The sequence below is a fragment of the Trachurus japonicus genome, chromosome 5, assembly GCF_045865225.1.
Source record: "Trachurus japonicus isolate A0001 chromosome 5, Traja_1.0".
Taxonomy (NCBI): Eukaryota; Metazoa; Chordata; class Actinopteri; order Carangiformes; family Carangidae; genus Trachurus; species Trachurus japonicus.
Window position 1 is genome coordinate 240,496 of NC_140911.1, and position 14,629 is coordinate 255,124.

At 41.3% G+C, this 14,629-nt stretch overlaps 1 protein-coding gene and 1 pseudogene across 1 annotated transcript; both read left to right on the forward strand.

The window, feature by feature from the left end:
- Nucleotides 1-800: 800 nt before the first annotated feature.
- LOC146986693 (sterile alpha motif domain-containing protein 3-like) lies at nucleotides 801-4,456 on the forward strand. Its single transcript, XM_085777952.1, has 4 exons — nucleotides 801-1,874; nucleotides 2,009-2,155; nucleotides 3,446-3,547; nucleotides 3,646-4,456. Exons 1-4 carry the CDS (start codon nucleotides 807-809, stop codon nucleotides 3,952-3,954), a joined length of 1,626 nt encoding a protein of 541 aa, XP_085634078.1. The 5' UTR covers nucleotides 801-806; the 3' UTR covers nucleotides 3,955-4,456.
- Nucleotides 4,457-6,774: 2,318 nt separating this feature from the next.
- LOC146986694 (uncharacterized) lies at nucleotides 6,775-8,907 on the forward strand (annotated as a pseudogene).
- The last annotated feature ends 5,722 nt before the right edge of the window (nucleotides 8,908-14,629 follow it).

Consider the following 14,629-nt stretch of genomic DNA (forward strand, 5'->3'; position numbering starts at 1 on the left):
TAATTTCTTTTGGGTAATTTCTTGACAGTTATAATTCATATAATTATAATACATATACACATGTGTTATTAGGACTCTGTAATTCTAATAGCCTATTAACTTGTTTGGTGTTGATTCCTATAAATATATCTTAGAAATCATATAAAATTACATAAAAAGTGATGTGTGACAAAAAATTATTTAGGAATATTAAATAATTTTATTTCCATATAATAATGGTTAATAATTTAATATAAAAAATATATATAAAGGCATACAAAGTTTGATGATTTAGGAAAATGTAATAATTTTATTTCCATAAAATAATGCTTAATAATTTTATGTCAAATTGTATATATCTTAAAAAATCTTTATGGAATGACAAAAAGTTGCATGATTTAGCAATATTAAATAATTTAGCTCCATATAATAATGGTTAAATAATGTCAAAATGGAATGCAAAACTTTTTTTAAAAAGACAAACAATAGTTTTTCAACTTTTGATTCATAAAACTTAAAGTGGTCCAGTGCATGTGAGAGCCGCAACAATTTAGATTAGACATAATCTACAGTAACTAATTATGTGCATGGCAATACACAAAACTTACTGATTTTAAATTTTCTGTGATTTGTCATGATGCCAGAATAAGTTTTTGGTTTTTTGAAAATTCAAGTGTATTTCAGCTGTCATTCATATTCTCTCCGAGTTTGTTTTGTTTATTTCTTTCTGGTGGCACACCCAATGCTTCATTCTTCATTGTATTCATGGTATGTGTTCTAAGCATCTATTTCTCTCTGTTGATATTCTCATCACCAGGCTGGCAGAGATGGAAAATAAACTGCGAGTAATCATTGACGACCGAATTGAGAAGCTGGTCCTTCCATCAGGAATCCCACCGACTGTAGAGGAGCTGCAAAATACTGTAAAAGAGAACATGGGAATTTCTGAGGATTTCAGTCTTCAGTATTTGGACTCAGAATTTGGAGATTACTTCACTCTGCATAAAACTGATCAAATCAAACACAAAGACACGATAAAGGTTGTCTATGCTGCCCCAATTATTCTCAACTTGCAGGAAGTTGATGAAAGTTTTGACTTTTCTTTGGGTCAACAATCAACAGACTGTGACTCAGTATCTTATGCAGAGTCATCTGCATCAAATGCAGAGTCATCTGCATCAAATGCAGAGTCCTCTGCTGGATCATCATCTTCACAGGACACCATTATTTTGCCGCGACAGAGAAGCACCACTCAAAGATGTCAGCCATGGCCAAAGCAGTTCACCATTCCACAGTTTGCATATGAGACTGAGATGTACCTTGAAAGAGCAGATGAAGACTACAAAAAGAATGGAAAACTTCTGACTGCCTCAAAGGTCAAGGCAGACATATTGGAGAAGCTGGCCGAAAATATATATATGTATACAGCTTATCCATCAAGTGCACAGATTTGTGATGTTGCGGAGGCACTTGTCAAGAAATATCCTTGCCTGAAGGAACCTGGCTCCTTTTCAGGTTACTACGGTTGGCAACAAAGCCTCAAATACAAGATGGCGAATTATCGCACCAGACTCAGAGGCTACGGTGTTCCTGAAGTGATGTGCAATGCCTTGAAGCACAAGAGCCCTGCAGACCAAAAATCTGCCAAGAACGTTAAAAAGCCTCGTAAGGCGGAGGTGAACTACCTGCCCCCATACCCTGCGGGAGAGGACGCAGAAAGTCAGGAGCAGGACAGGATGCAATTGCTGTGTGAAGTGAAAAAAAGAGACAACAAGAAATTGATAAAAGAAAAGATGGCCAAAACCTTTGCACATCGTAGACAGGAAATCGTGAACGAGTCACCCACCATAGAGGACATAACAGCCAGGTGGCCAGCACTATTTGACGCCTCTAATGTAAGTGTATGGTAATCAGACACATTCCAATTGTGAGAACAACATATGTTCAGTTACTGTCATCTCATAAATCAGGTTTTCATATATTTTCAAGATTAAATATGGTTTACACGTTACATAATTTTGTCTTTTAGATCCAAGATGAGTTTCATAGGATTACTACAGTCCACCTGGAATCGAAGTTCTTCTGCAAACTCGATGAGTACTCTCCCAGGCTTCTAAACCTGTTCAACGCAAAAGGTGGGGCCATGGGATTGCGGTTGCAGAATATCCTGCTGAAGGTATGTTTGTTTTTTATTTAAATACATTAAATGTCCATGAGAACATGTTAACCTGTGTATAAAAATGGTTATTAAAGGTTGAATATGTAGAATTACCAGAACAACAAGAAAAAGAATTAAAGCAGTCGATTGCCAGACCGTTGCTAGGTAAAACGGGCCGTTGCTACGGAAGCCGCTCTGATCAGAGAACACAGAGGGAACTATGCAGGATATTTACCTTATGTTTCATTTTTTTTTAGCTTTTAACAGCATAATAAATGACTTAGCTTATTACAGCGAGAGTGGAGGCTCTCTGCCTTCCACACTGCTGCTGAAAACCAAACCTGCTGTCAGAGCCTCCACTGTCACTGCTTTCTTGGTGGCACTGGGAGTCCACGACAGTAAACATGTTTATGACAGATAAGACTACACAGATATTCCCATCCTAACATGTATATGATAATCCATTGATCCACTGATTGATTATTAAAAAGGCTTGGTTGGAAACCAAAGACATATGACCGGGAGGAGGCAGGAAAACAACGGAGAAGTGAGCCACTTGTTGGCTACGGGCAGGTACGAATGTAAACACAACGTTGACAGAAAGTCATTGTCGAGCTTGTCAAAAAATTTTTAAGATAATTAATTCAGACAAAATATCACTTTTTATGAAAAAGCAATACTTTGATTCTGTACCCCCCAAACGCCCGATGAGTATTATTTTTGAAAAAATATAGCTTTTAATAAATATTCTACATATTCAACCTTTAAATAGGTGCATATCTTTTTATTACAGCTGTTTGCATACACTTGGCGACCGAATTAGACATTGTTTATCACACATTATCAAAAATTTGACCATTCAAATAGCTTGTGCAAAATGCGTTCATCTTTATACACTGATTATAAACAATATGCTCCGTTCTACATTACTCTGCTCTTACCAGTGTATTTTCTGTATAAATGTACACGTCTGTCTCCACTCACCCCTATTTTTTAGCTGCTTTAATGTCAACAGAGAAGCAGCTGGTTTATTCAAAAGTGACAAGAATCATCTACCAGCTCAGCATAACTTCAATGATGAACATAACATTTAAAGTGTTTTGCTTTTATGAAAGTTTATTTTCTTTTGCAGGACTAGTGGCTTTCTGGAGTCACAACTGGTCCTCTGACAACTTCAGTTAAGACAGGATGTGTTTTATGAAACTGGTCTCTCACACAACACATAAAGGATCATTGACAGAAGTCAAAGCCTTCTAGTGTTAAAAACTGAACCATGACCTTGTGTAAAATTAATTTGTGTTGTTTCAGGCTCCTAGCAGTCCTACGATCAACGAGACCAGAGACACTGTCATCCGGTGTCTGATGCTGTACCTTGGAGAATCTGCTGATCAGCTCTTTAAAGAGTATGATGTAAGTTGAAAGGCATCGCTCTCTCTCAATCTCTATTTATTTAGGATGATCTCCTTTACCTGTACAGTCTGAGATGCAATATGTTCTCGTTATTTTAGGATGCAGATGGAGACAGTGTGGCACAAGACCTTGCTGTGCAAGACATGAAAATCTACAGCATTCACTCTCCTGTGTCAGAAGGTGCAGAGGACATCGGAATTGTGATAGATGGAGCAAAGGTCCTGACCGCTCTCGGCAACTTCCCAAGGGCTTGTGCCATGCTCATTGGTTTGACATATGCAGTAAATCTTGCCTATCCCAAGGAGCTCAGATATACATTCGAAGCCTTTCAGAAACTCTTCCTAGAGCTGGACTGTTCAAAGCTTTCCCCAAAGGTGAACAGCCTCAAGAGCAAATTGCTGGCTTAAGAAAAGGACACTGAATACACTGGAATGCTCAGTAATTCTGTGTTGCAGTTAAGTGTTCAAGTCTTGTTCAGAAAAAATATGTTATCCATACTCATTTGAAAGATGTAATGTGATACTTGCAATTGGATCCTGTAAATGGTTTTGTAGCTTGGTATTCCAGAAGTAATGAGCAAATGATAATGCTGCATCATAACAGGGACAGTGAGAGTTGTGTTTTGAAAATACATGGCTTCTTGATGGACTATGAACACATGGGCACCAGTTCAGGATATATGGATGCCACAGTCCACTTTCAGGCAAAACTAGACACTTGTTATTTTTCATGATTCTTCTGGTTCTTTCAGGCCACCTCTCAGCTCCAATATGGAGACGTAAAATATTCTGCTGGGTCTTTAACTCTGTTTTTCGCCACTGTTAGTAGCTAATCTGAAACTGAGGAAGCTTCCTTTGGATGTGGCTGACCTCAAATAGTAAATGTCTTTGTTTTTCTTCAGAAATATTTAGGCTTTGTCTTGTTTACAGTAAGTGCTGTATACGGTATGTTCAGAAAAAAATGTCACACTCATTCTAGGGAATTGCTGCTGTGATTCTGTTGTGTACACATGTACACATATGTTTCAGATTTTAATAGAAAAATTTGAATTTGCACAAATTGTTCAAAATGTCTGTGTAAATGAAGTTGCACAAATAAAAAGTTTATCTGCTGATGATGGTAATTTGTTAACTGACATTCAGTAAATTCTTGCAACAAGAAGGCATAGTATTAAGTAATATTGACATAAAAAAAATATGGCAACAAAGTGACAATCAATAACATTAAATAGATTTTAAGTCATTTGGTACCCATTATAAGTTAATGCAATTTATTTTAATTATTGAATCCAAATCATTCTTATCCATATTTTTAGAAAGATAGCTCCAATTTTACCTATATAATCAGTGAACATAAATCAATAGCTTCCAGATATTTAGTGAATAGAAATCAATTTAATGCTGATACTTAGTAAATATAAATTAATTCGACCTACTAAATTAGCAGTTCTAAATCACTTTTTTGCAGATATTTGGTAAATCTAAATTACTTTTCTTCAGATACCTAGTAAATATTAATCAGTTTTCCCTGTAAAATTGATTTGGATGTAATCAACATTTAGCATATTTTTAGTAAATCCAAAATATTTAAACCAATGATTTCATTATTGCGTATTTAATAATTTTGTTTAACTTTAATTAATTTAATCGATAGTTTTTAATCAATTTGAAGTAATTAAAATCTATTCAATTATATTAAGTGTCACTTTGTTGCCTTAATTTTTTTAAGTAGACAATGGTCAAACTTTTCTGAGTGTAATACCAGTGAGTGCCATCGTTTTGAGAGGAACAGATCAATAGGCCAAACTAGTGGGGTGTGGTGTCAGAGACAGTCATAGGTGTAGGGTTTGCTCTCTTCACTACACCAGATGAATATTTTCTTCCACAGTTATTACTGTATTGCTATGTTATTACTGTGTTATTATTAATACAGTGTATTTGAATGCATGTTCTCCACTCAACTTTGAGAAATCTGGATTTTAAAAAATTGAAATGAAATAAAGATCATATATAGTTTTTTCATGCCCCAAGAGCAACAAAAACACATAGGGAAAAAATCCCGATTGAGGTTTTCATAATTCATGCATCAAAGGGTTAAAAGTGAATCAGTGTAATCTTCTTGTTACTTTGTTTAAATAGCCTCCATGTTGGTTTGGTAAAATGACAGTATAGAAATACATTTATCCTATAAAACTACAGTTAGTCTGTAAAAGTACAGTTAGGGATTAGAAATGGGTTTTTCATTTTGGTTCTGTGCTGTTAATGTAGTTGTGTTAGGTCCTTTGTATAAAATGATCAAGTGCCACACATCATGGTAATTCTAATGCAGCTCAGCTGGTTTGGTGACTGCATCATCCTTGAGAGGTTTCTTGAAATTGCAGTTTGTGTGTGAAATCATGTGAGCACAGAGTGGACGCCTCCTGCAGGTATAAAAGCTGTGAAGACCGACTCCCCTCCACTCCTCCTGCTCCTTCTCCTCCTCAGCATCACAGAGCTTCCTGAAGCCAACAACACAGGTAAGATCACACACACACACAGAGGAATGATGGGAAACTTAACTACATCAGGAGATTCACTTCACATAATCTTCAACTATATTTTTTCCATTGATTAACAATTAGAGCTTCATGGTAGAACTTCACAATTCATTAATGTTGATAAATGAAAGACATGAGACATGTGGAAATTTGAGATGTTTTCATGTTTTATGATTGGAATAATTGTGTGTTTCACTTTATTAGATGGATTTAAATATCTGGTCAATTCTTTAAATATCCCATGAAGTGAAAAATGTATTTTCCAGCTTTAATCCTGTGTCCATGTGTTAATTGTTCATTTATCTGTTGATATAGCCTATGTCAGAAATGCCTAGTTTTCCCCCCACATCAGAATCAGTGTATTCATATGTTTAGTGACTCATGTGCACTCGAGGGCGTTCCTAATTTTGCAATCAATTACAATAGTTTAAAGTAGAAAATCCACATTTTGACCATGAAAAATAAAAACAGCTCATAGTTAAAGTCAGAAAACCACTTGTTTTTTGTTCCTCAGCTGTTTCTGAAGAGAAAATCCACCAAAACAAACTTGAACGGTTTCATTGTAAAAACCAAAAGACAATCTGACACCGACTGTTTGTGACACAAACCTGAACAAACAACACATTTCTTTACTGATTGAAATGAAGTGTGTATTATCCAACACACTCAGACTGAGAACCTGCTCAGCTTCCTTCACCTGTTTGACTGTCTGGTCTTTTCTCTGAGAGTCATGAGCTGAGAGGAAACACAGTTTACTGATGAACTGACTGAGACCAGATCAGAGCAGCTCCAGGTCTGAAAACAGCTTCACATGGAACTGGGAGTTGGTCCGCTCCATTTTCTTCTGTCCTGTTCTTTCCTCACTGATGAACCAGTCTGTTGTTCAGCTTTCACTGATTGTTTTTCATCTGATGCAGAGACCAAAGCCCAGAAACCATCACACCTGTTTCACCTTCACCGTGTGGAGCTCTGCACCAGGAATCACCATGGCAACGTGAGTAACACCAGGCAGCAACAACACACAGTGACTGAAAGTAACGGTGACACAACAAACTACTCAAGAAACTGAGGAGACTTCACATCAGGGACAGAACTAATTTATTCTCAATTAGGAATTTGTAAATGTGTCAAAAGGGCAGGAGTCGTCCTGATCTACGGAGAAACAGACAAATGTACAGAAAGAGATAGCCTAGCTACAGAATTTAAGACAACTTAATGAGTTCAACATATATTTGAAATGTGGACTGAACTATTCTTTTTCCACAGAATTAGTAACGTCTCAGAGAAATACAAGGACATCATCTCCCAATATTCCTCGAACCATTCAGGATCTCCTGCTCTGCACCAGCTGAGATCAAAGACAAAACAGTTTGGAACTCTGACCAGAAAGACTATTGGTGAGAAAAAGCCAAACAAAGTGAACAAAACCATCTTATTGGTTGGTGAAACAGGAGCAGGAAAGTCTACTCTGATCAACACTCTGGTCAACTACGCCATGGGAGTGAAGTTTCAAGACGACATCTGGTTTGAGGTGGTAGAGGACGAGAAGAGAAGTCAGAGTGTGAGTCACACATCAGATGTGGTGGTGTACGAGATCTTTGGTTTTGAAGGTCAAACTCTGCCATTCTCTCTGACCATCATTGATACTCCTGGATTTGGAGACACCAGAGGCTTAGGGCGTGACCTCAAGGTCAGTCAGAGATTATTTGACTTGTTCCGCTCAGAAGAAGGAGTTGACGAACTCAGCGCAGTGGGTCTGGTGATGAAGGCGTCAGATAATCGTCTGAGTGACCGACTGATGTACATCTTCAATTCAGTGATGTCTCTGTTTGGAAACGACATGGAGAAGAACATCGTGGCTCTGATCACACACTCAGATGGACTACCACCTGAAAACGCGTTTGAAGCTCTCAATGCTGCAGGTATTAAATGTGCCAGAGATGAGAAGAATGAACCAGTTTACTTCCTGTTCAACAACACTCAGACCACACAGAGAACAAAGAAAACAAAGATGACTTTAAAGTTTGCCTGGCAAGTATCCATGGAGGGACTGAGTGGATTTAAGGACGTCTTGGAAAAAACTCAGCCTCAGAAACTGGAGAAAACTGTGGATGTGTTGAACGAACACATCAGACTGAGATAATGCATCCAGGTCCTGCAGGAGAGAGTTGAGAATATTGAACTGAAACAGACTGAGATCAGACAGATTCAAGAAGGTCTGAAGAAACATGAAGGTAAGATGAAGATGAATGCAAACTTCATTGTAGAAGTTGATGAGGTCTACAGAGACAAAGAGGAGATCTTTGGGGGTATGCGGTGGTTCCTTGGTTGGAGTGGAGCTGTTACCTGTAACATCTGTAAAGAGAACTGTCACCATCCATGTACAATGGCCTGGTATCCCAGAGACTGTGACAAGATACAAAAAGGACGCTGCACTGTTTGTAAAAACAAATGTCCTGTATCAGATCATGTGAAAGAACAAATGATCTATGTGAACAAGACAAGAAAAGTTAAGATGACCCAACAAAACATGAAAGACAAGTATGAAAGGAACCAAACTGAAAGAGTGACGAAGTTGAGTCTCCTGGAGAATCTAGAGGAGGAAATGAAAGATCTGACGGGCGACAAAGATCGGTGTCTTGAAGAGGCCTACCGCCATCTGATCAGACTGGATGAGATGGCCCTGAAGGTGGATTCAGCGTCCATTCATGTCCACTTGGACTTCCTGATTGAGAAGATGAAGGACAAAGGAGACACAGAGAAGATCCAGAAACTGAGGAAGAACAAACGTCGAATGGATGAAAGATGCCTCAGTGGGATATGACAGATTCTCTATCTGATCATTAACTTTAAGACAAGCTGAACCACAGTGTTGTCCTCATAAACAGTCAAAATGAGAAAAAAAAATACTGAAGGCTGAAAATTAAAAAAAGAAAAAAAGTTAGAATGTAACACAAGCAATACTTGTGTGTAATAATAATGTGTGATGAGATGTTTATCAACTGAACCAGTGTAATCTACTTGTTTCTGTGTTTAAACTTGTCGGCTTGATAAAATGATGCCGAGTACAGCAGCCCCTCCCTCCCTGATGTTAGTCTCCTCTGTGGTTGTTGTTGTTTTATTGATTGTTGCTTTATTGTGATGCTATATCAGTGAAGCAGCCATATTGAAGTGAACTGACTCTGTTGTGTTACTGAACATGAAGTCGTGTCCTGATTGATGCAGTTTTCTGTGAATCCTGAATAAAAGCTGAGCTTGATGAAATGAGTTTGATCAGAGTCTTGACTGGATCATCAGCTGCTTCTTCACTCTGTTGAAGCTTCTGCTCAACTTGATTCAATAAATGTCTGTTTGTCTTTGTTCCTCAAACACTTGGACTTTATTGTGACTGAGCAGAGAAACACACTCCACCATCAGAGCTCATGTTCAGTCCAGCTTCATCACCAACACTCATCCAGTGTGTATCTGCTGGTTTGTGTAGTGACCACCAGGTGGAGCCAACACTACAGGACTGAAGGGCTGATGCTGTGTGGACTGAGCTCACTCTACTGAACTCAGGTCAGTTTCACTTTGTTCAGGAAACAGCCCTGCTCACACTCGTCAACCATCGACTCTCAGCTGCTTCTACACACACACACACACACACACACACACACACACACACACACACACACACACACACACACACACACACACACACACAAACATTCAACTTAGTCTCTACATTTACAGTCAACTTTATATCAGGAGCAGATTAAAACAGCTGGAGCTCATCAAAGTGCTGTCTGTCACTCAAAGTACAACAAATGTATAGAAGAAGAAAAACACCAAGTATAGAAAATACATTGTGTATGTAAAGACACTAAGGGCGCTTTCACACCTAATAGTCCGGACCAAGGTCCGGACTTAATTTTTTTTTTTTGTTACATTGTTTCCATATAGTCCAGCAAAGTTCGCTTTCACACTGCTATTATGACAGCGGACTAAAGGATCTACCGACGTCATGACGGATGAGCGTGCGTCTGACGTTAGCGCATAGAAAGTGCTCTGAAAAAAATAAAATAAAAATATGTTTAAAAAAAAAGAAGAAAAAATATAGCTTACTGCTGGAAAGCACGCTGTGGTTTGTAATCGCGGTACAGAAAGTGAGTTTAGAGCTGATGAAAGGAGAGAAAAAAAGAGGATTGTGCCGCGGCGACATGCTCTCATTGATCAGAGTGGCAGCGATCAGCGATCAGCTGTTTTGTGTAGTGGAGGGGAACACACACACACGCTATGCGCACACACGCGTGATCCTCCTGTCAGATGCGGCTGCATCTCTCCAGGTCACTTGTGTGTGAGTGTGAGAGAAATAAAAGCTCTGACTTGCTGGGGCAGACGTTGTTTGGTGTCACCGCTGATCCGTCTTTTTCAGACTTTTTTCGGCGGAAAAAATATATATTCATCTGACGTTATTTCCTGTATTTGGTCTGATAGTTCGAACCTTCCAAAAAAATGCTTTCACACTACGCAGCAGCGGACCTTGGTCCAGGATAGTCCGGACCGAGACTACCTTCTGAGGCTGGACCAAAGACTCGGTCTTTAGTCCGGACCGTGGTCCGGGGGAGCTTTCACACCTGTCAATTTGATCCGAACTATCTGGAAAGTCCGAAAGTCCGGACCAAAGGAGGTAGGTGTGAAAGCCCCCTAAGAAGATCAATATTTGGCAAATATGTCACTGAGCAAATGATGAATGATTATGACTTTTCATTATATAATTAGCATTGCAAACATGAATAGTTTCCCTGATACCTCTAACATTGTGACTGATATGTAAGAGTGTTTGAAAAATCAGTTTAGATTTAGAGAAATAATGAAAAGTCAGAGTAAAACAAATCAGATGAACGATGTTCATGTGGCAGTATTTTTCTGTTTCCATGTTTTCCAGGTGATCACTTGAGCTCAACAGGACTGAACAGACACTATTAATAAAAGCTTTATTCCCAGTGTCCTGTGACCTTCTGTGACCTCTGTCCAGTCCTGTAATAAACCTCAGCATCTTCTATAACCAACCAGTGAACATGTGAGCTGAGATATTATGACCTTACTATTCCTTCTACTATTCTATTTTCACTGTTATGCGGATGATACGCAATTCTACTTGTCCATGGAGCCAGATGACAGCAGCCGCCTCATCAATCTGCAAGACTGTCTGAAAGACATTAGATCCTGGATGTCCTCTAACTTCTTGCTACTGAATTCAGATAAAACTGAGGTCATCGTGTTTGGACCTAAACTACGGAAGCCCTAAAGGGCCAAGTCCGTATAAATTTTTTTATTATCGTTTTCTCGTGATAACGACTTATTATTTCGTTATCACGAGATAACAAAGTCTGTTTTCTCGAGATAACGAATGAATTTATTTTGTTATCTCGAGATAACAAAGACCGTTTTCTCGTGATAATGAAATAATCATAGAATGTGTGGTTGACATGGTTGCCTAGCAACATGTTTCCCCGGTGCAATCGCTTCTGCTTACGGGGAAGTAGCAGCTGGTTAGCCGCTGTATGTTCGTAGCAGGGGGCTACTACGTATTAACTGACTCGCCGCTCTGTGTGTGTGTCGCGGTGATAATTTAACCGTGAAAAGTAGGCTACAACACACACAACATAACGTTACAGCCGCAGTGTTGTGAGTGAATCATGTCGGGACAACCAGGCTTCATGAATCCGCTCCACAGACCCCGGTGCTTGGCCGCCGCCGCCGCCGCTGCTCTAGTGGCGGCCGGGCACCGGGGTCTGTGAAGCGGGTTCATGAAGCCTGGTTGTCCCGACATGATTCACTCACAACACTGCGGCTGTAACGTTATGTTGTGTGTGTTGTAGCCTACTTTTCGGCTACAACACACACAACATAACGTTACAGCCGCAGTGTTGTGAGTGAATCATGTCGGGACCAGAGCGATTGCTGGTCTGGACAACCAGGCTTCATGAACCCGCTCCACAGACCCCGGTGCCCGGCCGTAGGTGGCTCACACACCCGGGGAAGGACATCCTGGCAGTGAGGGTGTGTGAGACCGGCCGCCGCCGCCGCTGGGGGAAGGCGATCAGTGAGCTTCGCCTTCCCCGCCGTAGCAGCAGCGGCGGCGGGGGCGGCCGGGCTCACACACCCAGGGAAGGCCATACTGGCAGCATAGTTAAGAGGAGAAACTTTCTGCTTCTAGTTTAGGAGCAGCGCAGCGGCTCGCGGCTGCAGCTCTGTTCACTAATACACTGACTGCATTCTCAGTGTATGAAGTGAACAGAGCTGCAGCCGCGAGCCGCTGCGCTGCTCCTAAACTTAACAACAACAAGAAGCAGAAAGTTTCTCCTCTTAACTGCCAGGATGTCCTTCCCCGGGTGTGTGAGCCACCTACGGCCGGGCACCGGGGTCTGTGGAGCGGGTTCATGAAGCCTGGTTGTCCAGACCAGCAATCGCTCTGGTCCCGACATGATTCACTCACAACACTGCGGCTGTAACGTTATGTTGTGTGTGTTGTAGCCGAAAAGTAGGCTACAACACACACAACATAGCGTTACAGCCGCAGTGTTGTGAGTGAATCATGTCGGGACTCGGGACAACCAGGCTTCATGAATCCGCTTCACAGACCCCGGTGCCCGGCCGCCACTAGAGCAGCGGTGGCGGCGGCGGCCAAGCACCGGGGTCTGTGAAACGGATTCATGAAGCCTGGTTGTCCCGACATGATTCACTCACAACACTGCGGCTGTAACGTTATGTTGTGTGTGTTGTAGCCTACTTTTCACGGTTAAATTATCACCGCGACACACACACACAGAGCGGCGAGTCAGTTAATACGTAGTAGCCCCCTGCTACGAACATACAGCGGCTAACCAGCTGCTACTTCCCATGGATGTATTACTTCCCCGTAAGCAGAAGCGATTGCACCGGGGAAACATGTTGCTAGGCAACCATGTCAACCACACATTCTATGATTATTTCATTATCACGAGAAAACGGTCTTTGTTATCTCGAGATAACGAAATAAATTAATTCGTTATCACGAGAAAACAGACTTTGTTATCTCGAGATAATGAAATAAGTCGTTATCACGAGAAAACGATAATAAAAAAATTTATACGGACTTGGCCCTTTAGGGCTTCCGTACTAAACACCTCAGGGACTCGTTCTCTAATCAGATCGCTACTCTAGATGGCATCACCCTGACTCTCTTCTCCTCCGCAACATAATTGCACTGATCATAAGCACTTTGTTGATATCCTATGCACTTGAACACTCAGCACTTTATGTAAAACTCATGTATTTGATTAATTTTTATTGCACTCTAATACTTTATTCCTTTAATTACCTCTTAGCGCACTTCAGGTAGGCCTTTAAAACTGCAATGTTGTTATGTACTATGTAGGCTTACCAATTGCCATGTTTGTCATAACCGTTTGTCTGTCAATTCGTAATTGTTATGTTTGATGTTTGTCGCTACAGGACTACAGATGGAAATTAGCGGCTCCGCTAAATCTGGTGCAGCCATCTTTTTATTGTTTCAATAACTAATGTCACTGCACACTGTCCTTTTTAAATAAATAAATGAAATGAATGAGACCTCAAGTACAATCCATGCGCCGGTAGTAAACGTCGGGCTGTGTTTCACCACTGCAAAGTGCTACCACAACCTAGTTTTATAGCTGATTTTAAACCCAAATCTAAAACAGGTCGACAGAATCCAGTTGTGGCATGCCTGCAGCTAAATTCGGCTTGTCACTTTTAATAATCGGCTGCGTGGATTTTTAACATTTGCCCGAAAACCCTGGCCGGCACCACACCGCGTCAATGCTGTTAGCATCGTGCTAACCCGCACTGAAGACCACCAAACCAGCTTACCGGAGGCCGATCAAACTCAGCAGGCACAGTCTCTGTGCCTGTGTCGGTAAGTGTCGCTGATCAACTCTGCCCTGTGTATGTTGTGAACTGCTGAATCTACACTCCGCTGTGGGCTTCCTCTGTGAAGCCCTCGTGAGTAAGTCTTGTCCTGTGCTACATCGGCCCACCGCTACCATAACAACAACAACAACAACAGCTAGCCTTCACCTGTGTCACCTGCTTCGACCCCGTTACTGGCCACAGTGTGTTTATTCCTCCCCAGAAAACCTCCACCGACTCCACCGTGACATGGCTCCACTCACCTCGCCTGGATGTGACACCTGCCACCGGCTCAGCCTGAAGATCAACGAGCTCGAAGGGAGGGTGTCCATGCTGCACCAGCTGAGAGAAGAGGAGCACTTCATGGACTCGATGGTTGTCGCCCTGGGTCCCGCCGCTAACTCCACATCCACCGGAGAACTAGACACGACCGTCCCCCTCCAGTGTCCGGACAGCGCGCCGGACAGCGCGCCGGTCTCGGCCCCAGTTCACTGGACCCGGCAGGGGGCAAGGCCCAAGACTCTGATAAATTTCACCCCCGCTCCCCGGACCCGTACCGGGAAATCATGGTCGATTCCCCGGCATGGAAAGCCCCAACACAGTTCACCCACATCCCAGCCCCTGCAGCTGTC

Bases quoted from the DNA above. Each gene is read 5' to 3' on its own strand.
- LOC146986693 (XM_085777952.1), top strand. From the start codon at position 807: ATGGAAAATAAACTGCGAGTAATCATTGACGACCGAATTGAGAAGCTG. The intron at 1,875-2,008 runs GTAAGTGTATGG...TTTGTCTTTTAG, and splicing joins CACTATTTGACGCCTCTAAT to ATCCAAGATGAGTTTCATAG. The intron at 3,548-3,645 runs GTAAGTTGAAAG...TCGTTATTTTAG, and splicing joins AGCTCTTTAAAGAGTATGAT to GATGCAGATGGAGACAGTGT.